The sequence below is a fragment of the Pseudophryne corroboree genome, chromosome 4 (assembly GCF_028390025.1).
Source record: "Pseudophryne corroboree isolate aPseCor3 chromosome 4, aPseCor3.hap2, whole genome shotgun sequence".
In the NCBI taxonomy this organism is placed as follows: Eukaryota; Metazoa; Chordata; class Amphibia; order Anura; family Myobatrachidae; genus Pseudophryne; species Pseudophryne corroboree.
In genome coordinates this window covers 868,387,333-868,411,754 of record NC_086447.1, presented here as the reverse complement: position 1 = coordinate 868,411,754, position 24,422 = coordinate 868,387,333, and the positions used below count along the sequence as shown (strand labels likewise).

General features: G+C 47.6%; 1 protein-coding gene across 1 annotated transcript in view; it reads right to left on the bottom strand.

Annotated features, from left to right (window-relative positions):
* PTK7 (protein tyrosine kinase 7 (inactive)) overlaps positions 1-24,422 on the bottom strand; it is a 70,711-nt gene that overhangs the window by 2,669 nt on the left and 43,620 nt on the right. The window contains exons 14-18 of the mRNA XM_063918746.1: positions 10,283-10,477; positions 10,057-10,197; positions 9,559-9,791; positions 8,289-8,363; positions 7,484-7,635 (exon numbers count right to left, since the gene is read on the bottom strand). Coding sequence (XP_063774816.1) covers positions 7,484-7,635; positions 8,289-8,363; positions 9,559-9,791; positions 10,057-10,197; positions 10,283-10,477 — 796 coding nt within the window. The remainder of the gene's footprint in view (positions 1-7,483; positions 7,636-8,288; positions 8,364-9,558; positions 9,792-10,056; positions 10,198-10,282; positions 10,478-24,422) is intronic.

Genomic DNA, 24,422 nt, shown 5'->3' with positions numbered 1-24,422 from the left:
AAAATTAGCATTGTCTACACAGCCGGCTCCTCCCCTTTCACATCCCTCCTCCCTCAGTTTGAGAATAGGATATGATACTATAGCACATGGCGAGGAACCGAACCGTACAACATATCAAACAGCATCCAAGAAACTCTTAACCGAAAAACTAACGCTGTTTGTACGAACAAGAACTTGAACATAGCAGGTTGACAGCACCGAGGCGGGCGTCCAGTGTTACCTAGAGAATTCAGAGAAATGGATTTATCGGTAAATACCAAAATCCTCTTTTCTCTTTCATCCACTAGGGGACACTGGAGTCCTATACAGTAGGGGACGTCCCAAAGTTATCCCCCAGGGAGGGAATGCTGTCAGTGGCCTGCAAAACTAAACGTCCGAACTTAGAGTCTGCGGACGCAAAGGTATCAAACTTGTAAAATTTTGCGGACGTGTGGGCTGAGGACCACGTCGCCGCTCTGCAAAGTTGAGTAGTGGAAGCACCTCTGGCAGCCGCCCATGAGGCACCCACTGAGCGGGTGGTATGAGCACCCGTCTGAACCGGAACCCGTTTGCCACAGGAAATATAAGCTTGCCGAATGGCAAGTCTAATCCATCTAGACAAAAACTGTTTAGATGTTGGCCAACCCTTCTTAGGCCCATCATAAATAACAAACAAATGGTCCAACTTTCTGAAGGACCACGTAACTTGTACATATACCCGTAAAGCTCAGACCACATCCAAGGACACGTCCCCATCTGCGAGATCCTGGAAAGATGGGACCCACAATTGGCTGGTTTACATGAAACCCCGAAACAAACTTAGGAAGGAAATCTGCTCTTGAACGGAGTTCTGCCCTATCCTCATGAAAAATTAAAAAGGGACTCTTACACGACAAGGCTCCCAACTCAGAAACCCGCCTGGCCGAAGCCAAGGCAAGCAATAATGTGACCTTCCAAGAGAGATATGTCAGGTCTGCTCTTGCTAACGGCTCAAAAGTTGGTGATCTCAAAAATTCAAACACCAAATTTAAGTCCCATGGCGCAGTGGGAGGACGAAAAGGGGGTTGAATCCGCAGAACCCCCTGTAAAAAGGTTTGAACCTCTGGCAAGGATGCTAACCGCCGTTGAAATAGGATGGAGAGAGCCGAAATCTGAACCTTCAGAGAGCCCAGCCGCAGTCCTACATCTAGCCCGGCCTGAACGAAGAGCAGAAGTCTGGATAAGTGGAAGTTCGTCGAATCCCACCCCCGTTCTTGACACCAATTCATGTACCTCCGCCAAATCCTGTAGTAGTGCATGGCTGTGACCGGCTTCCTAGCGGCAATCATCGTAGGAATGGCCGTCCTTGGTATCCCTCGATTCCTTAAGATCTGGGTTTCAATAGCCATGCCGTCAAACGCAGCCTGTTCAGGTCTGGGTGTAGGAATGGTCCCTGAGACAGCAGGTCCTCTCTCTGAGGTAACCGCCAAGGATCTTCCGCTAGTAACCCCCGCAGGTCTGAGTACCAACTCCTGCGGGGCCAATCTGGTGCAATTCGAATAGTCCACACTCGTTTTCGTTTCATCCTTTTCAGAACCCTGGGTATGAGTGGGAATGGTAGAAAAATGTAAACCCTCCTGTAACACCAAGGAAGTGTTAATGCGTCCACTCCTTCTGCTGCTGGATCTCGTGTCCTGGACACATCTGGGCAGCTGATGGTTTTGTCGAGACGCCATTAGGTCCACCTGAGGCAGACCCCATCTCCTCACCACCATGTTGAATATCCGTGGATGTAGCCACCACTCCCCCGGATGCATGTCCTGGCGACTGAGATAATCTGCTTCCCAGTACTCCACACCTGGAATGAACACTGCCGAGAGGATGATGTTTCACCTTTCTGCCCACAAGATCTTTGTGGCTTCCTTTAACGCCATCCTGCTCTTTATTACTCCTTGACGGTTTATGTAAGCGTCGTCATGACATTGTCCGACTGTATCCTTACGTGTTGACCCATGACTAGGTCTTCTGCTAAGAGAAGTGCATTGTAAACTGCTCTCAGTTTGAGGATGTTTATGGGTAGTCTGCTCTCCAGTAACTTCCATCTGCCCTGAAACTGTTGTTTCTCTAAGACGGCACCCCAACCTCTGAGACTGGCGTCAGTCGTCAGGATCCTCCAATCCCAAATGCCGAATCTCTTGCCTGCTACCAGATTCCTGTGCAATGACCACCAAAGTAAGGAGGTTCGTATGCGCGGTGGAAGTCGGATTCTTCGATATAGAAGCCAGTGCGAACCTGCTCCCTGAGCAATGAGGGTTATCTGGAATGGTCGGGAATGAAGTCTGCCGTATTGGAGAGCTTCGAACGACGCCACCATCTTTCCGAGAAGTTGCACACAGAGGTGCAGAGAAACCATTTGTGTCCTCAGTACCTGAGCCACTAATCTCTATAGGTCCTGGACCTTGTTGTCTGGTAGGAACACTCTCAATTGTACCATGTCCAAGATGAGACAGAGGAATTGAATCCGTTGAGTTGGCGTAAAGGTTGGATTTCTGGAAATTGACAATCCACCCATGTTGAATAAGAAATTGATGAGATGTCTGAACATCCTTGATCAGTTGTTTCTGAGATGATGCCTTGATCAGTAGATCGCCTAGATAAGGTATAACCGTGACCCCCAACAGTCTCAATCCTGCCACCATGATTGCCATGATCTTGATGAAGATTCTTGGGGCCGATGCTAGACAGAACGGCAAGGCCCTGAATTGGTAGTGATCTGCCACCAGTGCGAACCTTAAGTAAGCCTGGGGAGGAGTCCAGATTGGAATATGCAGATATGCATCCTTTATATCCATGGATACCATGAACTCGCCCTGTTCTAAGCCTGCAATGACCGATTGGATTGATTCCATCTTGAATTTGTAGACCCTTAGAAACTGGTTTAAAACTTTTAAATTGAGTATTTGTCTGGCTTTGGCACGACAAAAAGATTGGAATAGAGCCCCGTTCCTCTCAGAGGCGGGAACCGGAATAATGACTTCTGAAAGTAGCAATTTTTGAATTGCTGCCCGTAGTGCTTTCTGAGGGCACTGAGACAATCCTGTTGTAAAAAACGGACTGTGAGGCCTCTGTTGAAATTCCAGTTTGTATCCCTGAGAGATTAAGTTGTTCACCCAAAGTTCTGGTGAGGTTTTGGCCCAGATGTCCTGAAAACCCTCCAGACGGTCGCCCACCAAGGGGGACCCCGGGTGAGCTGGGAGGCCGTCATGCCACGGTTTTGTCAGCAGGTTTATCCTGCTTTCTGGATGCTGCCTGTGAGCGGCCTCTACCTCTGCCCCCACGTACTTGTGTACCGAAACCTCTTCCACGGGCTCGAAAGGACTGCGATCTAAATGAATTAAACGCCGGTCCCGAATAACCTCTCCTAACCTGTGGAGCGCCTCTCGTATAAGGAGTAGGCAGAAAAGTGGATTTCCCTGCTGTAGCCTGCGAAATCCACTTGTCCAACTCTGAACCGAAAAGCATCTCACCCCCAAAGGGGATAGATTCTACCGCCTTCTTGGTGTCAGAGTCTCCTTGCCATTCTCTGAGCCATAAAATCCGTCTAGCCGATATGGCCGATGCGCGATGCTATTCTGCCGATATCCTTTGAGGCTTGACACAAGTATGAAGCAGATTCTCGAATGTGTTCCGCCAGTTGGGTAATCTCTTCTAAGCTATTTTCTTCCTCAATAGCCTGTACAATACATCCAGACCATGCTCCCATGGCCTTGTTGACCAAAGCACAGACGATCGCAGGTCTCTCTGCTGCACCTGCCGCTACAAAAATGTACTTTAACGCTGTGTCAACCTTACGATCTGATGCATCCTTTCAAGTCGTTACATTAGGTATTGGTAAGATTGTCTTCTCCGACAACCTTTCTAGGGAAGCATCCACTACTGGTGGAGTCTCCCACTTATCCATTACACCCTTAGGTAAGGGATAAGCTATTTGAAATCTTTTCGGAAATTGAAAGCGTTTGTCAGGTTGTTTCCAAGCCTCCTCCATCCGAGATTGGAGGGATTTAGGAATGGGAAACACTGCTGAACGCGGTTTTTGGGATTCGAACAATTCGAATTCTTCTGGCTCCTTAACCTCTTCTACGTTAAAGTTTAGGATCTCCTTTACCGCTTCAATTAAAGACTCAAGACCCGAGATTGCCGTGTCCTCTTCTGGAAAATCGGCGTCTAGGTTACATTCAATTAACTCACCTTCCTCTGTATCAAGGAGAAGACCCTCCTCCACTAATTCTGGTATAATAGGAAGAGGTCTTTTAACCGCCTTGCACACATTCGTTTCTGCATGTGCGGGCGGTGTTAACCTGATGAGAAATTCCTCCATCATCTTTGAGAATCCCACAGCCCATTCTGATTGCTGCTTGCGTGATTCCGCCATCTCCTTGGAGATTCTATTTGCCAGGTTGTCTTCCCATGACCTAGCCAGAACACTGCTCCCAGGTGGAGTGTCCTTGTCTAAGCAGGAGTCGCACACCCCGGAGCTGCCAACCCGCGTGCTCTTCTTGTTACATTTCGTACAAATATAACAGGTCTTGGAGGTCTTGGTTGCTTTAGACATGCTGTGTAAACACCTTACCAGGGTACTACGCAGCGCTTTCACCCTTTAAACTAGGAAGAGAAAGACTGAGAGATGACGAAAGCGAAGGTAGTGGATCGGGGCTAGAATTACCCGACCCTTCCTTATATAAAAGGAGTAGGCCAAAATAAATTTACAATTAGAACAAATAAATAAAATAATTAAAACACCAGCCGACTCGCAACCCTCACACCCCAACTGTAAATCAGCTACGATGTTAGAGTTAGTATCCGCTTGCTTCCGTGTATTTTCTTCAGGATCTTTGAAACAGATTTCCCTTGAAAATACAATGAGTAAATTATAATTACTTTTCTGGAGATCCTCACATAACGTAATATATTCTACACCAGCAGAGGGAGCTGTTAGGAGGATATATACACATTTATTATTTTTATTTATTTATTAACAGTTTCTTATATAGCGCAGCAAATTCCGTTGCGCTTTACAATTTGAAATAACAATAACAAACTGGGTGATAACAGTCATAGAGGTAGGAAGGCCCTGCTCGCAAGCTTACAATCTATAGGGAAATAGGCATATGTACACAAGGAAAGGTGCTATCTATTGCATAGAATGAGAAGACATGTGAGGATATGTGTGGACTGTACAGAGTGGATGTAATTTGATAGGAAGGTTTATGAAAGTTATGTGGGCGGTTCAGGAATTTGATACGCTTGCCTAAAGAGGTGAGTTTTGAGGGAACGATTGAAGGTTTGGAGACTAGAGGAGAGTCTTATTGTGCGTGGTAGGGCATTTCACAGGGTGGGTGCAGCCCGATGAAAGTCCTGCAGTCGTGAGTGGGAGCGAGTAATGAGTGTGGATGAGAGACGCAGATCTTGTGAAGAGCGCAGAGGTCGGGTTGGGAGATATTTTGTGATAAGCGAAGTGATGTACATTGGTGTAGTTTGGTTAATGGCCTTGTGTGTGAGTAAAAGTATTTTATATTGAATGCGGTAGAGTACAGGTAACCAATGGAGGGACTGACAGAGTGGATCTGCAGACGATGAACGTCTAGCGAGGAAGAGGAGCCTCGCCGCTGCATTCAGAATGGATTGTAGTGGTGAGAGTCTCGTTTTGGGAAGACCAGTTAGGAGACTATTGCAATAATCAATGCGGGAGATAATGAGAGCGTGGATTAGAGTTTTAGCAGTGTCTTGTGTAAGGTATGGTCGTATTTTGGATATGTTTTTTAGATGCATGTAACATGATCTTGAGACAGATTGAATGTGGGGAACAAAGGACAGATCAGAGTCAAGGATGACACCTAGGCAGCGAGCTTGTGGGGTAGGGTAGATAGTAGAGTTTTCAACAGTGATAGAGATATCAGGTTGGTACCTACTATTGGCCGGTGGAAATATAATTAACTCTGTCTTTGAAATATTAAGTTTGAGGTGGCGAGATGTCATCCAGGATGAGATGGCAGAAAGGCATTCAGTGACACGGCCCAGTACAGATAGGGACAAGTCAGGGGAGGATAGGTAGATTTGAGTATCATCTGCGTACAGATGATACTGAAAACCAAAAGAGCTGATTAGTTTACCAAGAGATGAGGTATAGATAGAGAAAAGCAGAGGACCCAAGACTGAGCCTTGCGGTACTCCAACTGAAAGAGGTAGCGAAGAGGAGGTAGATTCAGAGAAGCGAACACTGAAGGAGCGATTAGATAGGTACGATAGGAACCAAGAAAGGGCTGTGTCTTTAAGACCTAGGGATTGTAGTGTCTGTATGAGAAGAGAGTGGTCTACAGTGTCAAATGCAGCAGATAGATCTAGAAGAATAAGTAGTGAGTAGTGGCCTTTAGACTTCGTAGTGACCAAATCATTAACCACTTTAGTCAGTGCCGTCTCTGTGGAATGTTGGGAACGGAAGCCTGACTGAAGTGGGTCCAACAAAGTGTATGAGTTAAGAAAGTGTAAGTCAGAGCAGCAGGGGGAGCTCTTCCAGTAATAAGACCTTCCCCCACGTTTTTCACAGAGGGGGGAGGACCCATCCTTACCCTCAAACTGGCGCCTTAAATAATATTAAGAATTGCCGCCAATTCTTAAAATGCCCATGTACTGTATAAGAAAAGTGCTGCTGAACGCGGCTTATGGCTCTCTCTCTACCCCTTAACTTAAAGGCATTAGTGTACTCTGTACAGAAAAGAGGACTACTGGTACCGCCGCACGCTGCTGATAACTGTTCAGCCGCTCGGCGCTTCTCCCCATCCCGCTGGCTGGTGCACGTCGGGACAGCTCTTATTGCTCTCTACAGCGCGCCGCCCTGCCGTCCCTCCCTGCACACAGGGAACACACGCCGAGCCTCGCGCCGCAATTAGCTCCCGCGCGCCGGCTGTGGACAGCTTTCTAAGATGTCTTTACCGCTTCAATTATGAGGGGAGTTTAATAAAGCATTTAAATGAGGAGAGATGAGAAAATAAATAAATAAAAAGTAATGAAAGAACCTAGCCTAAGCTACGTCTTCTACCTCAACATCGACCAGTACTCACTATTAGATGTTGGAGGATCCCCTGTGGAGAGATGCCGGTCCCTTCAAAAGGGATCTTTGTCTCTCCAATATAAAGCGGCTTTGTCTTCCTTTTATTAGGTGGACGCAGCACACTTGTATGAATTTTAGTCAGGAGCTCAGTGCTCCACGTGCTGTACCTCCAGCACAATTTTCCAAACTGAGGGAGGAGGGATGTGAAGGGGGAGGAGCCGGCTGTGCAGACCATGCTAATTTTAGATTGTGCCACACCTCCGGTTGCAAGCTTCACACCCCTACTGTATAGGACTCCAGTGTCCCCTAGTGGATGAAAGAGAAAAACAAAAAACATTCACTTCATGTTATATAAACACTTGTTTCCCCAGTTCATAGTAAGTTACCACATACGTGTCAAAGTACTGTGAAACCCACCTGTTGTACACATCCTTGTTAAGCCCCAAGGCGGACACTTTCACTACACGCTGGGCACTAACAAGACAGTTCCGAGCAGCCAAGTCCTTGTGTACAAAGCGACTGTTGGACAAATGTTCCATTCCCTGAGCTACCTGTGAGCACAGCGACACCTGCAGGGGAGAGAAGTGGCATATAATGTACAGAGCACAGGGGGAGTAACTGCAGTTTACGTCAATAATCAGCCACATGAGGCTACACGTAAGCAATCTTCTCAGGAAGTTTTAGTGTGGACACTTTTCCCCATAGGGGCCTGAGACACGAGCAATGGTCTCACCTCGTCCAGCCATCATAGGCTCTGTGTGGCCATAGGATGGACCACAGCGCACTATAGATGGAATAAAGGTGCCACTCTCTGTCCATACACAGCTATCACTGAAGTATACTGTTGAGTGTCTTTCCTGGAGCCTATACTATCAGAAGCTGCTCCCTAATTTCTCCCCACATTGCTACCGACACTCCTAAATCTGCTACAGAAACCCAGCATGACTGCAGTAGATTCCTAGTGGGACTGTACCCTGGCGGTTTATCAAACGCAAAACTGCTCCTCACTGTAAGTCCATCAGTTCAGCCAATGCAACAGTAGAGTTAATCATGTGTCTTTCCACCCCGCCACTATGGCAGACATTGTTCATGTGAAACTGGGGGAAACATCTCGGGAAAGTATCATTTACTTTCTGTCCAAGTTACACTATCCAGGAACATTTTTATTATAGTAGAATACACATGCTCTGGTTTAAGCCACCCAGGAATCCACTGATCTCACCTTCTGTTTGGTGCTGAGAGCCTTCAATTTCTCATCTTTGCTCTTCGAGATGCGCAAGAACTGCTTCAGATCTCCCTGAAGTGACAAGCATATAAACACAAGTTATTAATGTAAGCAAACAGGGACGGCGGGGAATCATGCAACACTTAAGGAGGACCAGGCAAGGACTGTGTTAAAACACGTGCGACAACACAGAACGCCAACTGGACAGAAAATGAATACAAAAAGAATTCACTTATTCATTGAGGACTTCTAAAACAGCACATGCCCCATCAGCAGTCATATTAAACTCAGTCATATTGTACCTGTTGTCAATGTATTAATAAATTACCTATGGGCATCCTAGACCATGGGTTTTAAATGTTCATGAGGTGATTTGCTTTCAATGTCCTCTACTACTGACACATTTCAAAGGATCATTTACTACAAAAGACCTCAAGGATTAAGGTGTGAACAGTTTGTCCACAGGGGGAACCAGGAAAGAAAAAACTGGTTTCCTGACGAATTACATATATCCTTTGATGTAACGTTTGTCCAGTCTTATGCAGCTGACCACAAGGGCAGATATATTTGCTAAATGCTATGCGTTATAAAATGGAACATTACTTTGCACCTATTTCTGAACTTATTCCTAACGTAAGGGGTTCACATATATCTCTTGCATCCCAGCACTCAGCAGCATAACATACTTCATGTAGACTGAGGTAGGAGCAAGCCTTCACAGCGATGAAGCATCTCCGCCAGACCTACAGTTAGATTAGTGATATCCAATATGGGTTTAAAGATTATGGCCAAGTTGTGTAAAGACAATACACTCCAGGGAAGTCGACGTGAAGTGTTAAGTATTGGGAGTTGTAGAGTTGTTTCACGGGGGTAACCAGCTTACAAACCTCTCGTGTCATGTCAGAGGAGATTAGGGACAGTCACTTTAAAACCACCAGGTAACGGGTTGGGTATGCATGACTGGCGGTCAGGACACCGCTGGTGCCCATAACGATGCCGGCATCATGGCATTGAGATAGCCTGCAGGAGGGGGGGGGGGCTATATAAGGCGGAGTGTGGTACATTATAGAGGGGATTTAAATCACTATAGCCAGGCCAAGTTATTTGGTTTTGATTAACCCTTGCACACTCACTTCATGAAGAGTCCGAGCTGGCGCAATCAGATACACTGAATAAGTGGTGTGGTAATGACCTCTGTCAGCAAGCTCTAGTTGAGCAAGTAATATATATTAAGTGGTGCTGGAACAACTACTCTGTGCCCACTTACAAGGTCCACGTATTCCAGTATCATGTAGTGAGGCTCAGCTTCACGACACTGGCCAAGCAAACGCACAACGTTATTGTGGTTGAGTTTGGAAAACATGTCTAGTTCCCTCCTGAAGTCCATCTGTAACTGCTCATCGCGGGTCTGCAAAGTCTTCACAAGAACCACGGCATCTTTTGCCCCAGAGTCAATCCCCTGAGCCTTGGCTAGGAACACCTCACCGAACTCACCACGGCCTACAGAAAATGAAGACAATATTAAGTGTTAAAGTCATTAGTGATTGGTACAAAAAGGATCTGGGGCAGGTGGGAATTTCTCATGCTCTGCTAATCAAAAGTGGACGTAAAGGGGATAAAAGTTTATAAAATACTGAAAAATTCATTGGAGAGAGAGGATAGGATAATATTCCTATACAGTGGGGCTCCGACTCTGCTACACTAATGCAGTAAAGGGAATGTAATACGGATACTGTGATTTGATGTAGCCATAGTAATTCTATACCCAGCGTAGTGATTGGGTGCAAGCCAGAGCGGGGAAAGTTGATCTTGTCACCAGAACTCAGCCTCTTGTTTCCCAGTGTGGTCAGTGGTACCTCCTCTTGGATCTCCGCTGTAGTCTGCCCATTCTGAAGTGTAGCGACGCCTGGAGTGAGTAAAACATCAAAATCACCTATATGTCTCTGCTCTCGGGCCAGGCCTGCCGTCGTACACCCCAAAACCTCACCCACCATTCAGACACTCCATCTCTGGCTCTTCACCCTCATTCTTGCACATTCTTTTTGCTTTCCTTCGTTTTTTGCAGTAGAACATGAGTCCCAGAACGATGATGATATAAGCCACCGCTGCTCCCACCGACAGGCCAATAGTCTGGATCATTTTGTATGGGGTGCTGGTCTCAGATTCTGATCTCTCATTAGGCTTTTCTAGAATAAGCAGTAAAAAAACCAAAACGTTAAACGTTGTTTCCACCCTAATACCAGGTCGATTTATTGTAATGCAGAAGTTTCATACAAACAGATGTGTTCGCATACACTTAGCAACTATATCCCATACAGTGCAAGACGCTGGGCGCGGGTGAAATGCTCAAAGAGGTGGCGTAGCATAATCTTCACACAGACACAACAAAACACCACTCACCGTGTACTAGAGAATTGCTTTAAATATGTAAGTTGAAAATGAAGCACAACGGAATTTGGAGTGAAAAAAAAAAAAAACAAGGCCGCAGCATCACATCACTTCGTATACAGATTCAGACACTATGTAGTGCACCCATATTTTATACCAAACAATGACCTCTCTCCTGTAGAGCTACTTCTGTAAAGTGAAACTTATAACAGACACATACATATATATTTTCCACATTCTTCTTGGTGGCTGTGATGTCCTTGGGGTAGTGGTCCGTTATGTCATTACTGGGAGGTAAGACAATCCTATAGAGAGAAGCTATAACCCGCCTACGAGCTCTACATTACACGCTACAAGTAGTAAGTCAGATTAGGAAATCCGTGATGTGTAGTCAAATCCCTTAATCACACTGAGGGGATTGGGGTGCAGTGTGCATTCAGGAATGCAGGTACAAGCATGTACGTAGCTTGTCCACCTCTACACCTCGTTGCAACAAAGCCCCAGAAGAAAGAACAGAGGACATACACTTAAAATGCTTATGGGCAACACCCCTGACATCGCACAAATGTTCCTCCGTTACTTTAGGGAGGTATATGATAGTCGACTGACATGCTCCACGGAGGACTTAGACCTGTACCTGACAAAAATACCACTTTCTAAACTCTCCCCTGAGGCTAGGGACGCCTTGGACGCGCCTCTGACCCTGGAGGAGGTGATATCGGCGGTGGAAAATCCCCGGGTAGTGACGGTATTCCCACGGAACTATATAAACAATACATTGGGTTTTTTGGTCCCCAGCTGCTTGACACGTATGTTGATGTGTTTGCCGCAAGCTGCCTTCCCCCCTCAATGTCCGAGGCGATTCTTATAATGCTTCCAAAACCTGGTAAGGACCCCAATCTATTGGAGTCCTACAGGCCAATCTCCCTTATTCCCACCGATGCCAAGATCCTGGCGATAATTCTTGCGGTCCGGCTCAACCTAGTAATAGAATCTATAATTCACCCGGATCAAACCGGCTTCATGCCTGGGAAATCCACATCCATCAATTTGCGCAGGCTGTACACTATTTTGCAGGCTCCTCATGACTTCCCCTCGGACGCAGCTGTGGTCTCATTGGACGCGGCCAAGGCATTTGACAGCGTTGAGTGGCCCTACCTGTGGGGAGTCATGGGGAACATGGGCTTCGGCCCAAACTTTATACAGTGCATCAAACTGTTATACCAGAATCCACGCGCCAGGGTCCTGGTGAACGGCTACATTTCCTCCTCCTTCCCTTTGACACGGGGCACCAGACAGGGATGCCCCCTCTCTCCTGCCCTGTTTGCCATAGCCATAGAACCCCTGGCTTGTTTGATTAGGTCGCACCCGGACATTGGGGGTATAGATACGGGTTCCTGCACTGACAAAATAGCCCTTTATGCGGATGACCTGCTGTTATTCCTCCGAGACTATGCGGTGGATATGCCCACTGTGTTGCGGGTCATCGAGACCTTTGGTGGGTATTCGGGTCTCCGCATAAATTGGTCCAAATCATTTATTATGCCCATTATAGGCCCTATCCCCCAGGTTCCGAAAATATCCCTACCGCTGTGTTGGACAGACCAGTTTAAGTACCTCGGGATCTTAGTTACTAACGACCCATCAGAATTTGTGCCCTTAAACCTTGACCCTCTTGTACCGACAGTAGTGCGCAAATCGAGAGCTTGGTGTAAGCTTCCATTGACAATGACGGGCAGGGTCGGCCTCATTAAAATGGTAGTTTTGCCTAAACTATTGTATGTCCTCTTGCAGTCCCCTGTATACATCTTTCCAGCCTTCTTCAGGAAATTAAATAGTGTCATGACGTCCTTGATATGGGCCAATAAAAGACCTAGAATAAAATTATCCACCCTTACCAGACAAAAAAGGGAAGACGGCTTGGCCTTGCCCCACTTCCAATTGTACTACTATGCTGCTCAGTTATCACATATTGGTATGTGGCTCCGAGGAGGGGAGGGGGCGGGACTAGGCTGGGCGTTCCTTAGGTGCAATTACCCGGATCTTTCCCCGGCACAGGTCCTGGTGGGGGGAAACCCTTCTAGATTCTCACCTCCTATTGTTTTTCAGGCTATGAAGATTTGGCTGGCATTGAAGGGCCTGCTTGGGTACGAGGGTATGGACCCGGATACCCCCCTATGGCACTCCACACTGCTTAGTGAACTGGGGTCTCTAGAGGGCAAGAAGGTGTGGGCCTCATATTCGATAGTTTCACTATCCCAGTTATATAGCGATGATTCATTGAAATCATTTCAGCAATTAAAGGAGGAGTTTGGACTCCCGAACTCTCACTTTTACAGATTCTTACAGCTCAGGCACGCCTTGCGGGCACAGTTCGGAGATTCTCCCCCAGCGCTCACCCCCTTCCCCATAAAAACATTTCTACACTCACTGGGTCGAGTCAAGGTGATCTCCTTCACCTACTCGTACCTTCTTCAAACAGTACATGTAGACCCGCTCTCGAAACTTCGGGAGAGCTGGGAGTGTGAGTTGGGTCCCATAGACGGGGAAGACTGGGAGGGCGCTCTGGGTAACCCGGGCCAGGTCACCAAATCGCTGCGGTTTCAGCAGATACAGCTTTTCATTCTGCCTAGATCATACATGACACCGAGCAGGCTGGCCAGATTCAGGTCTGATAGCGTTGATGTTTGTCCCAAGTGCGGGGCTGCCGGAGGCACATTCTGGCACCTCGCATGGGAATGCCTGTTGCTGCAGGTGTTCTGGGCTGGGGTCGGGTCGATTCTGGAACATACGGGGATACCGAGGGGTTTGCTGACTCCGAGATTTTGTATTCTGGGGGTGGGCGATCCTGACTATGGGTCCAGTTGGGAAAACATGTATGCCCGCAGTATGTGCGCTCTTGCAAAGGTGTGTATTGCGCGGACATGGATGGCCCCGCGTCCTCCCACGATACCTGCTTTCAAAGGATTGGTAAACGATACCCTATTAAAAGAACGCTATGTATATATGAAATATAATGCCCTTACCAAATACGAGAAGATATGGTCTCCCTGGATCAATTCCACATACTCCTCCCTTGCCCTTCAGATTTAGAGAGCACAGGCCTTCGCTGCGTTGCGCTATGAGGGCCTTGGGGCGCTGGGCCGAACCTTCATCTCTCTTTTAACGTAGTTGTTTAACTATCTAGCTGCCACCCCACGCCATACACACCTTGGCTTGACTAGGCTTGAGTTCATTTTAAGGGGTTTTGTTTGGGTGTAGAGGGGTTGTGGGCTATATAAGGCCTACTAGACGGGGTAATTACAATAAAGGTTAGGGGAGAAAATATCTAAAACGTTAAGTATGTGAATTACGATCTGCTTACAGACCTCAGAAAAAAAATAAGAATTTACTTACCGATAATTCTATTTCTCGGAGTCCGTAGTGGATGCTGGGGTTCCTGAAAGGACCATGGGGAATAGCGGCTCCGCAGGAGACAGGGCACAAAAAAGTAAAGCTTTTACCAGATCAGGTGGTGTGCACTGGCTCCTCCCCCTATGACCCTCCTCCAGACTCCAGTTAGGTACTGTGCCCGGACGAGCGTACACAATAAGGGAGGCAATTTGAATCCCGGGTAAGACTCATACCAGCCACACCAATCACACCGTACAACTTGTGATCTAAACCCAGTTAACAGTATGATAACAGAAAGAGCCTCTTAAAGATGGCTCCTTAACAATATAACCCGAATTTGTTAACAATAACTATGTACAGTATTGCAGATAATCCGCACTTGGGATGGGCGCCCAGCATCCACTACGGACTCCGAGAAATAGAATTATCGGTAAGTAAATTCTTATTTTCTCTATCGTCCTAAGTGGATGCTGGGGTTCCTGAAAGGACCATGGGGATTATACCAAAGCTCCCAAACGGGCGGGAGAGTGCGGATGACTCTGCAGCACCGAATGAGAGAATTCCAAGTCCTCTTTTGCCAGGGTATCAAATTTGTAGAATTTTACAAACGTGTTTTCCCCCGACCACGTAGCTGCTCGGCAGAATTGTAATGCCGAGACCCCTCGGGCAGCCGCCCAAGATGAGCCCACCTTCCTTGTGGAATGGGCCTTAACAGATTTAGGCTGTGGCAGGCCTGCCACAGAATGAGCAAGTTGAATTGTGTTACAAATCCAACGAGCAATCGTCTGCTTAGAAGCAGGGGCACCCAACTTGTTGGGTGCATATAGTATCAACAGCGAGTCAGATTTTCTGACTTCAGCCGTCCTTGAAATGTATATTTTTAAGGCTCTGACAACGTCCAACAACTTGGAGTCCTCCAAGTCGCCAGTGGCCGCAGGCACCACAATAGGTTGGTTCAGGTGAAACGCTGATACCACCTTAGGGAGAAAATGCGGACGAGTCCTCAGTTCTGCCCTATCCGAATGGAAGATTAGATAAGGGCTTTTATAAGATAAAGCCGTCAATTCAGATACTCTCCTGGCGGAAGCCAGGGCCAGTAACATAGTCACTTTCCATGTGAGATATTTAAAATCCACCTTTTTCAATGGTTCAAACCAATGGGATTTGAGGAAATCTAAAACTACATTTAGATCCCACGGTGCCACCGGAGGCACCACAGGAGGCTGTATATGCAGTACTCCTTTAACAAAAGTCTGTACCTCAGGAACTGAGGCCAATTCTTTTTGGAAGAATATTGACAGGGCCGAAATTTGAACCTTAATAGATCTCAATTTGAGACCCATAGACAATCCTGATTGTAGGAAATGTAGGAAACGACCCAGTTGAAATTCCTCCGTCGGAACACTCCGATCCTCGCACCACGCGACATATTTTCGCCAAATGCGGTGATAATGTTTCGCGGTGACTTCCTTCCTTGCCTTAATCAAGGTAGGAATGACTTCTTCTGGAATGCCTTTCCCTTTTAGGATCTGGCGTTCAACCGCCATGCCGTCAAACGCAGCCGCGGTAAGTCTTGAAAGAGACAGGGACCCTGTTGTAGCAGGTCCCTTCTCAGAAGTAGAGGGCACGGGTCGTCCGTGACCAACTCTTGAAGTTCCGGGTACCAAGTCCTTCTTGGCCAATCCGGAGCCACTAGTATTGTTCTTACTCCTCCTCACCGTATAATCTTCAATACCTTTGGTATGAGAGGCAGAGGAGGAAACACATATACTGATTTGTACACCCAAGGTGTTACCAGTGCGTCCACAGCTATTGCCTGTGGATCTCTTGACCTGGCGCAATACTTGTCCAGTTTCTTGTTGAGGCGAGACGCCATCATGTCTACCATTGGTCTTTCCCAACAGTTTATTAGCATGTGGAAGACTTCTGGATGAAGACCCCCCTCTCCCGGGTGAATATCGTGTCTGCTGAGGAAGTCTGCTTCCCAGTTGTCCACGCCCGGGAAGAACACTGCTGACAGTGCTATTACGTGATTCTCCGCCCAGCGAAGAATGTTGGCAGCTTCTGCCATTGCACTCCTGCTTCTTGTGCCGCCCTGTCTGTTTACATGGGCGACCGCCGTGATGTTGTCCGACTGAATCAACACCGGTTTTCCTTGCAGGAGTGGTTCCGCCTGGCTTAGAGCATTTTAGATTGCTCTTAGTACCAGAATGTTTATGTGAAGAGACTTTTCCAGGTTCGTCCATACCCCCTGGAAGTTTCTTCCTTGTGTGACTGCTCCCCAACCTCTCAGGCTGGCGTCCGTGGTCACCAGGATCAAATCCTGTATGCCGAATCTGCGGCCCTCCAATAGATGAGCCTTTTGCAACCACCACAGAAGATATACCCTTGTCCTTGGCGACAGGGTTATTCGCAGGTGCATCTGAGGATGCGACCCTGACCATTTGTCCAACAGATCCCTTTGGAAAATTCTTGCATGGAATCTGCCGAATGGAATTGCTTCGTAAAAAGCCACCATTTTTCCCAGGACTCTTGTGCATTGATGTACAGACACCTTTCCTGGTTTTAGGAGGTTCCTGACAGGTCGGATAACTCCTTGGCTTTTTCCTCGGGAAGAAAAACCTTTTTCTGAACCGTGTCCAGAATCATCCCTAGGAACAGCAGACGTATCGTCGGAAAACAGCTGCGATTCTTGGAATATTTAGAATCCAGTCGTGCCGTCGAAGAACTACTTTAGATAGTGCTCTTCCGACCTCCAACTGTTCTCTGGAACTTGCCCTTTTTAGGTCGTGCAAGTAAGGGATAATTTAGATGCCTTTTTTCTTTGAAGAAACATCTTTTCGGCCATTACCTTGGTAAAAAGGCCCGGGGTGCCGTGGATAATTCAAACGGCATCGTCTGAAACTGATATTGACAGTTCTGTACCACGAACCAGAGGTACCCTTGATGAGAAGGACAAAATTTGGACATGGAGGTAATCCTTGATGTCCAGGGACACCATATAGTCCCCTTTTTTCCGGTTCGCTATCACTGCTCTGAGTGACTTTATCTCGATTTGAACCTTTTATGTAAGTGTTCAAAACATTTTAGATTTAGACTATGTGTCACCAAGCCGTCTGGCTTCAGTACCACAATATAGTGTGGAAAAATAATACCCTTTTCCTTGTCGTAGGAGGGGTACTTTGATTATCACCTGCTGGATATACAGCTTGTGAATTGTTTCCAATGCTGCCTCCCTGTCGGAGGGAGCCGTTGGTAAAGCAGACTTCAGGAACCTGCGAGGAGAAGATGTCTCGACTCTCCAATCTTTACCCCTGGGATAATACTCGTACGATCTAGGGGTCAACTTGCGAGTGATCCCACTGCGCCCTGAGACTCTTGAGACTACCCCCCCACCTTGAGTCCGCTTGCACGGCCCCAGCGTCATGCTGAGGACTTGGCAGACGCGGTGGAGGGCTTCTTTTCCTGGGAAAGGGCTGCCTGCTGCAGTCTACTTCCCTTACCTCTATGTCTGGGCAGATATGACTGGCCTTTTGCCTGCATGCCCTCATGGGAAAGGAAAGATTGAGGCTGAAAAGACGGTGTCTTTTTTAGCTGAGATGTAACTTGGGGTAAAACAGGTTGGATTTCCCAGCTGTTGCTGTGGTCCCCAGGTCCGATGGACCGACCCCCAAATAACTCCTTCCCTTTATACAGCAATACTTCCATCTGCCGTATGGGATCTGTATCACCTGACCACTGTCGTGTCCCTGACATCTTCTGGGAGATATGGACAACGCACTTATCTTGATGCCAGAGAGCAAATATCCCTCTGTGCATCTCACATACATATATATAGAATGCATCCTATTAAATGCTCTACATGAATAAAATATTTTCAGTCAGGGAATCCGACCAAGCCAACCCAGCACTGCATCTCCAGGCTGATGGCGATCGCTGGTCGCAGTATAACCACCGTATGTGTGTATATACTTTTTAGGATATTTTTCCAGCTTCCTATCAGCTGGCTCCTTGAGGGCGGCCGTATCTGGAGACGGTAACGCCACTTGATAAGCGTGTGAGCGCCTTATCACCCTAAGGGGTGTTTCCCAACGTACCCTAATTTCTGGCGGGAAAGGGTATAACGCCAATATTTGCTATCGGGGTAACCCTACGCATCATCACACACTTCATTTTATTTTATCTGATTCAGGAAAAACTACAGGTAGTTTTTTCACTCCCACATAATACCCTTTCTTGTGGTACTTGTAGTATCAGAAACACGTAACACCTCCTTCATTGCCCTTAACGTGTGGCCCTAATGAGAAATACGTTTGTTTATTCACCGTCGACACTGTATTCAGTGTCCGTGTCTGTGTCTGTGTCGACCGACTGAGGTAAATGGGCGTTTTTAAAACCCCTGACGGTGTTTCTGAGACGCCTGGACCGGTCCTAATAGATTGTCGGCCGTCTCATGTCGTCAACCGACCTTGCAGCGTGTTGACATTCTCACGTAATTCTCTAAATAAGCCATCCATTCCGGTGTCGACTCCCTAGAGAGTGACATCACCATTACAGGCAATTTCTCCGCCTCCTCACCAACATCGTCCTCATACATGTCGACACACACGTACCGACACACAGCACACACACCGGGAATGCTCTGACAGAGGACAGGACCCACTAGCCCTTTGGGGAGACAGAGGGAGAGTCTGCCAGCACACACCAAAAACGCTATAATTATATAGGGACAACCTTATATAAGTGTTTCTCCCTTATAGCATCTTTTATATAATAAGAATTTACTTACCGATAATTCTATTTCTCGGAGTCCGTAGTGGATGCTGGGGTTCCTGAAAGGACCATGGGGAATAGCGGCTCCGCAGGAGACAGGGCACAAAAAAGTAAAGCTTTACTAGGTCAGGTGGTGTGCACTGGCTCCTCCCCCCATGACCCTCCTCCAGACTCCAGTTAGGTACTGTGCCCGGACGAGCATACACAATAAGGGAGGCATTTTGAATCCCGGGTAAGACTCATACCAGCCACACCAATCACACCGTACAACTTGTGATCTAAACCCAGTTAACAGTATGACAACAGAAAGGGCCTCTTAAAGATGGCTCCTTAACAATAACCCGAATTAGTTAACAATAACTATGTACAAGTATTGCAGATAATCCGCACTTGGGATGGGCGCCCAGCATCCACTACGGACTCCGAGAAATAGAATTATCGGTAAGTAAATTCTTATTTTCTCTATCGTCCTAAGTGGATGCTGGGGTTCCTGAAAGGACCATGGGGATTATACCAAAGCTCCCAAACGGGCGGGAGAGTGCGGATGACTCTGCAGCACCGAATGAGAGAACTCCAGGTCCTCCTTTGCCAGGGTATCAAATTTGTAAAATTTTACAAACGTGTTCTCCCCCGACCACGTAGCTGCTCGGCAGAGTTGTAATGCCGAGACCCCTCGGGCAGCCGCCCAAGATGAGCCCACCTTCCTTGTGGAGTGGGCTTTTACAGTTTTAGGCTGTGGCAGGCCTGCCACAGAATGTGCAAGTTGAATTGTGTTACAAATCCAACGAGCAATCGACTGCTTAGAAGCAGGTGCGCCCAACTTGTTGGGTGCATACAATATAAACAGCGAGTCAGATTTTCTGACTCCAGCCGTCCTTGCAATGTATATTTTTAAGGCTCTGACAACGTCCAACAACTTGGAGTCCTCCAAGTCGCTAGTGGCCGCAGGCACCACAATAGGTTGGTTCAGATGAAATGCTGATACCACTTTAGGGAGAAAATGCGGACGAGTCCGCAGTTCTGCCCTATCCGAATGGAAGATTAGATAAGGACTTTTATAAGATAAAGCCGCCAATTCAGATACTCTCCTGGCAGAGGCCAGGGCTAGTAACATAGTCACTTTCAATGTGAGATATTTCAAATCCACCTTTTTCAATGGTTCAAACCAATGGGATTTGAGGAAATCTAAAACTACATTTAGATCCCACGGTGCCACCGGAGGCACCACAGGAGGCTGTATATGCAGTACTCCCTTGACAAAAGTCTGGACCTCAGGGACAGAGGCCAATTCTTTTTGGAAGAATATTGACAGGGCCGAAATTTGAACCTTAATGGATCCCAATTTGAGACCCATAGATAATCCTGATTGCAGGAAATGTAGGAAACGACCCAGTTGGAATTCCTCCGTCGGAACCCTCCGATCCTCGCACCACGCTACATATTTTCGCCAAATGCGGTGATAATGTTTCACGGTGACTTCCTTCCGTGCCTTAATCAAGGTAGGAATGACTTCTTCTGGAATGCCTTTCCCTTTTAGGATCTGGCGTTCAACCGCCATGCCGTCAAACGCAGCCGCGGTAAGTCTTGAAAAAGACAGGGACCCTGCTGTAGCAGGTCCCTTCTCAGAGGTAGAGGCCACGGTTCGTCCGTGAGCATCTCTTGAAGTTCCGGATACCAAGTCCTTCTCGGCCAATCCGGAACCACTAGTATTGTTCTTACTCTTCTTTGCCGTATGATCTTCAATACCTTTGGTATGAGCGGCAGAGGAGGAAACACATACACTGACTGGTACACCCAAGGAGTTACCAGTGCGTCCACAGCTATTGCCTGTGGATCTCTTGACCTGGCGCAATATTTGTCCAGTTTCTTGTTGAGGCGAGACGCCATCATGTCTACAATTGGTCTTTCCCAACGGTCTATTAACATGTTGAAGACTTCTGGATGTAGACCCCACTCTCCCGGATGAAGATCGTGTCTGCTGAGGAAGTCTGCTTCCCAGTTGTCCACGCCCGGGATGAACACTGCTGACAGTGCTATTACGTGATTCTCCGCCCAGCGAAGAATCTTGGCAGCTTCTGCCATTGCACTCCTGCTTCTTGTGCCGCCCTGCCTGTTTACATGGGCGACCGCCGTGATGTTGTCCGACTGAATCAACACCGGCTTTCCTTGCAGGAGAAGTTCCGCCTGGCTTAGAGCATTGTAGATTGCTCTTAGTTCCAGAATGTTTATGTGAAGAGACTTTTCCAGACTCGTCCATACTCCCTGGAAGTTTCTTCCTTGTGTGACTGCTCCCCAGCCTCTCAGGCTGGCGTCCGTGGTTACCAGGATCCAATCCTGAATGCCGAATCTGCGGCCTTCTAATAGGTGAGCCTTCTGCAACCACCACAGAAGTGACACCCTTGTCTTTGGTGACAGGGTTATTCGCAGGTGCATCTGCAGATGTGACCCTGACCATTTGTCCAACAGATCCCTTTGGAATATTCTTGCATGGAATCTGCCGAATGGAATTGCTTCGTAAGAAGCCACCATTTTTCCCAGGACTCTTGTGCATTGATGTACTGACACTTTTCCTGGTTTTAGGAGGTTCCTGACCAGATCGGATAACTCCTTGGCTTTTTCCTCTGGAAGGAAAACCTTTTTCTGAACCGTGTCCAGAATCATTCCTAGGAACAGCAGACGAGTTGTCGGGATTAAATGGGATTTTGGAATATTCAGAATCCACCCGTGTTGTTTTAGCACCTCTTGAGATAGTGCTAAAGCTGTCTCCAGCTGTTCTCTGGACCTTGCCCTTATTAGGAGATCGTCCAAGTATGGGATAACTAATACGCCTTTTCTTCGAAGAAGAATCATCATCTCGGCCATTACCTTGGTAAAGACCCGAGGCGCCGTGGACAATCCGAACGGCAGCGTCTGAAACTGATAGTGACAGTTTTGAACAATGAACCTGAGGTACCCCTGGTGTGCGGGGTAAATCGGAACGTGTAGATACGCATCCTTGATGTCCAAGGATACCATAAAGTCCCCTTCTTCCAGGTTCGCTATCACTGCTCTGAGTGACTCCATCTTGAACTTGAACTTTTTTATGTAGATGTTCAAGGACTTCAGATTTAGAATAGGCCTTACCGAGCCATCCGGCTTCGGTAGAGTGGAATAATACCCCTTTCCTTGTTGTAATAGGGGTACTTTGACTATCACCTGCTGAGCGTACAGCTTGTGAATGGCTTCCAACACCCTCTCCCTTTCGGAAGAGACGGTTGGTAAGGCAGACTTCAGGAAACGATGAGGAGGATCCGTCTCTAATTCCAACCTGTACCCCTGAGATATTATCTGCAGGATCCAGGGGTCTACCTGCGAGTGAGCCCACTGCGCGCTGTAATTTTTGAGACGGCCCCCCACTGTCCCCGAGTCCGCTTGAGAGGCCCCAGCGTCATGCTGAGGTTTTTGCAGGAGCCGGGGAGGGCTTCTGTTCCTGGGAAGGAGCTGCCTGTTGGTGTCTCTTCCCTCTTCCTCTGCCTCGTGGCAGGTACGACAAGCCCTTTGCTCTCTTATTTTTGTAGGAGCGAAAAGGCTGCGGTTGAAAGGTCGGTGCCTTTCTCTGTTGGGGAGTGACTTGAGGTAAAAAAGTGGATTTCCCGGCAGTAGCCGTGGCCACCAAGTCTGATAGACCAACTCCAAATAACTCCTCCCCTTTATACGGCAAAACCTCCATGTGACGTTTTGAATCCGCATCGCCTGTCCACTGTCGTGTCCATAAGGCTCTTCTGGCTGAAATGGACATAGCACTCACCCGAGATGCCAGTGTGCAAATATCCCTCTGTGCATCACGCATATAGATAAATGCATCCTTTATTTGTTCTAACGACAGTAAAACATTGTCCCTATCTAGGGTATCAATATTTTCAATCAGGGATTCTGACCAAACTACTCCAGCACTGCACATCCAGGCAGTTGCTATAGCTGGTCGTAGTATAACACCTGCATGTGTGTATATATTCTTTTGAATAACTTCCATCTTTCTATCTGATGGATCCTTAAGTGCGGCCGTCTCAGGAGAGGGTAACGCCACTTGTTTGGATAAGCGTGTGAGCGCCTTGTCCACCTTAGGGGGTGTTTCCCAGCGCGCCCTAACCTCTGGCGGGAAAGGGTATAATGCCAATAACTTTTTTGAAATTATCAACTTTTTATCAGGAGCAACCCACGCTTCATCACACACGTCATTTAATTCTTCTGATTCAGGAAAAACTGTTTGTAGTTTTTTCACACCATACATAATACCCTGTTTTACGGTATCTGTAGTATCAGCTAAATGTAACGTCTCCTTCATTGCCAAAATCATATAACGTGTGGCCCTACTGGAAAATACGTTTGAATTTCTACCGTCGTCACTGGAATCAGTGCCCGTGTCTGGGTCTGTGTCGACCGACTGAGGCAAAGGGCGTTTTACAGCCCCTGACGGTGTTTGAGGCGCCTGGACAGGCATTAATTGATTGTCCGGCCGCCTCATGTCCTCAACTGACTGTTTAAGGGAAGATAAACCATCACGTAATTCCACAAATAAAGGCATCCATTCTGGTGTCGACCCCCTGGGGGGTGACATCTGCATATTTGGCAATTGCTCCGCCTCCACACCAATATCGTCCTCATACATGTCGACACCACGTACCGACACACACCGCAAACTCACAGGGAATGCTCTAATGAAGACAGGACCCACTAGCCCTTTTGGGGAGACAGAGGGAGAGTCTGCCAGCACACACCACAAAGCGCTATATATACAAGGGATATCCTTATATTAAGTGCTCCCTTATAGCTGCTTTAATATATATATATATAGCCATTAATGTGCCCCCCCTCTCTGTTTTACCCTGTTTCTGTAGTGCAGTGCAGGGGAGAGACCTGGGAGCCGTTCTGACCAGCGGAGCTGTGACAGAAAATGGCGCCGTGTGCTGAGGAGATAGGCCCCGCCCCTTTTTCGGCGGGTTCTTCTCCCGCTATTTTTCCAGTCAGGCAGGGGTTAAATATCTCCATATAGCCCCTATGGGCTATATGTGAGGTATTTTTAGCCTTGTATAAGGTTTATATTTGCCTCTCAGAGCGCCCCCCCCCAGCGCTCTGCACCCTCAGTGACTGCCCAGTGAAGTGTGCTGAGAGGAAAATGGCGCACAGCTGCAGTGCTGTGCGCTACCTTATGAAGACTGAGGAGTCTTCAGCCGCCGGTTTCCGGACCTCTTCACGCTTCAGCATCTGCAAGGGGGTCGGCGGCGCGGCTCCGGGACCGGACTCCACGGCTGGGCCTGTGTTCGATCCCTCTGGAGCTAATGGTGTCCAGTAGCCAAGCAGCAAATCCACTCTGCATGCAGGTGAGTTTACTACTTTCCCCCTAAGTCCCACGTTGCAGTGATCCTGTTGCCAGCAGGACTCACTGTAAAGAAAAAAACCTAAACTAAACTTTCTCTAAGCAGCTCTTTAGGAGAGCCACCTAGATTGCACCCTTCTCGTTCGGGCACAAAATCTAACTGGAGTCTGGAGGAGGGTCATGGGGGGAGGAGCCAGTGCACACCACCTGACCTAGTAAAG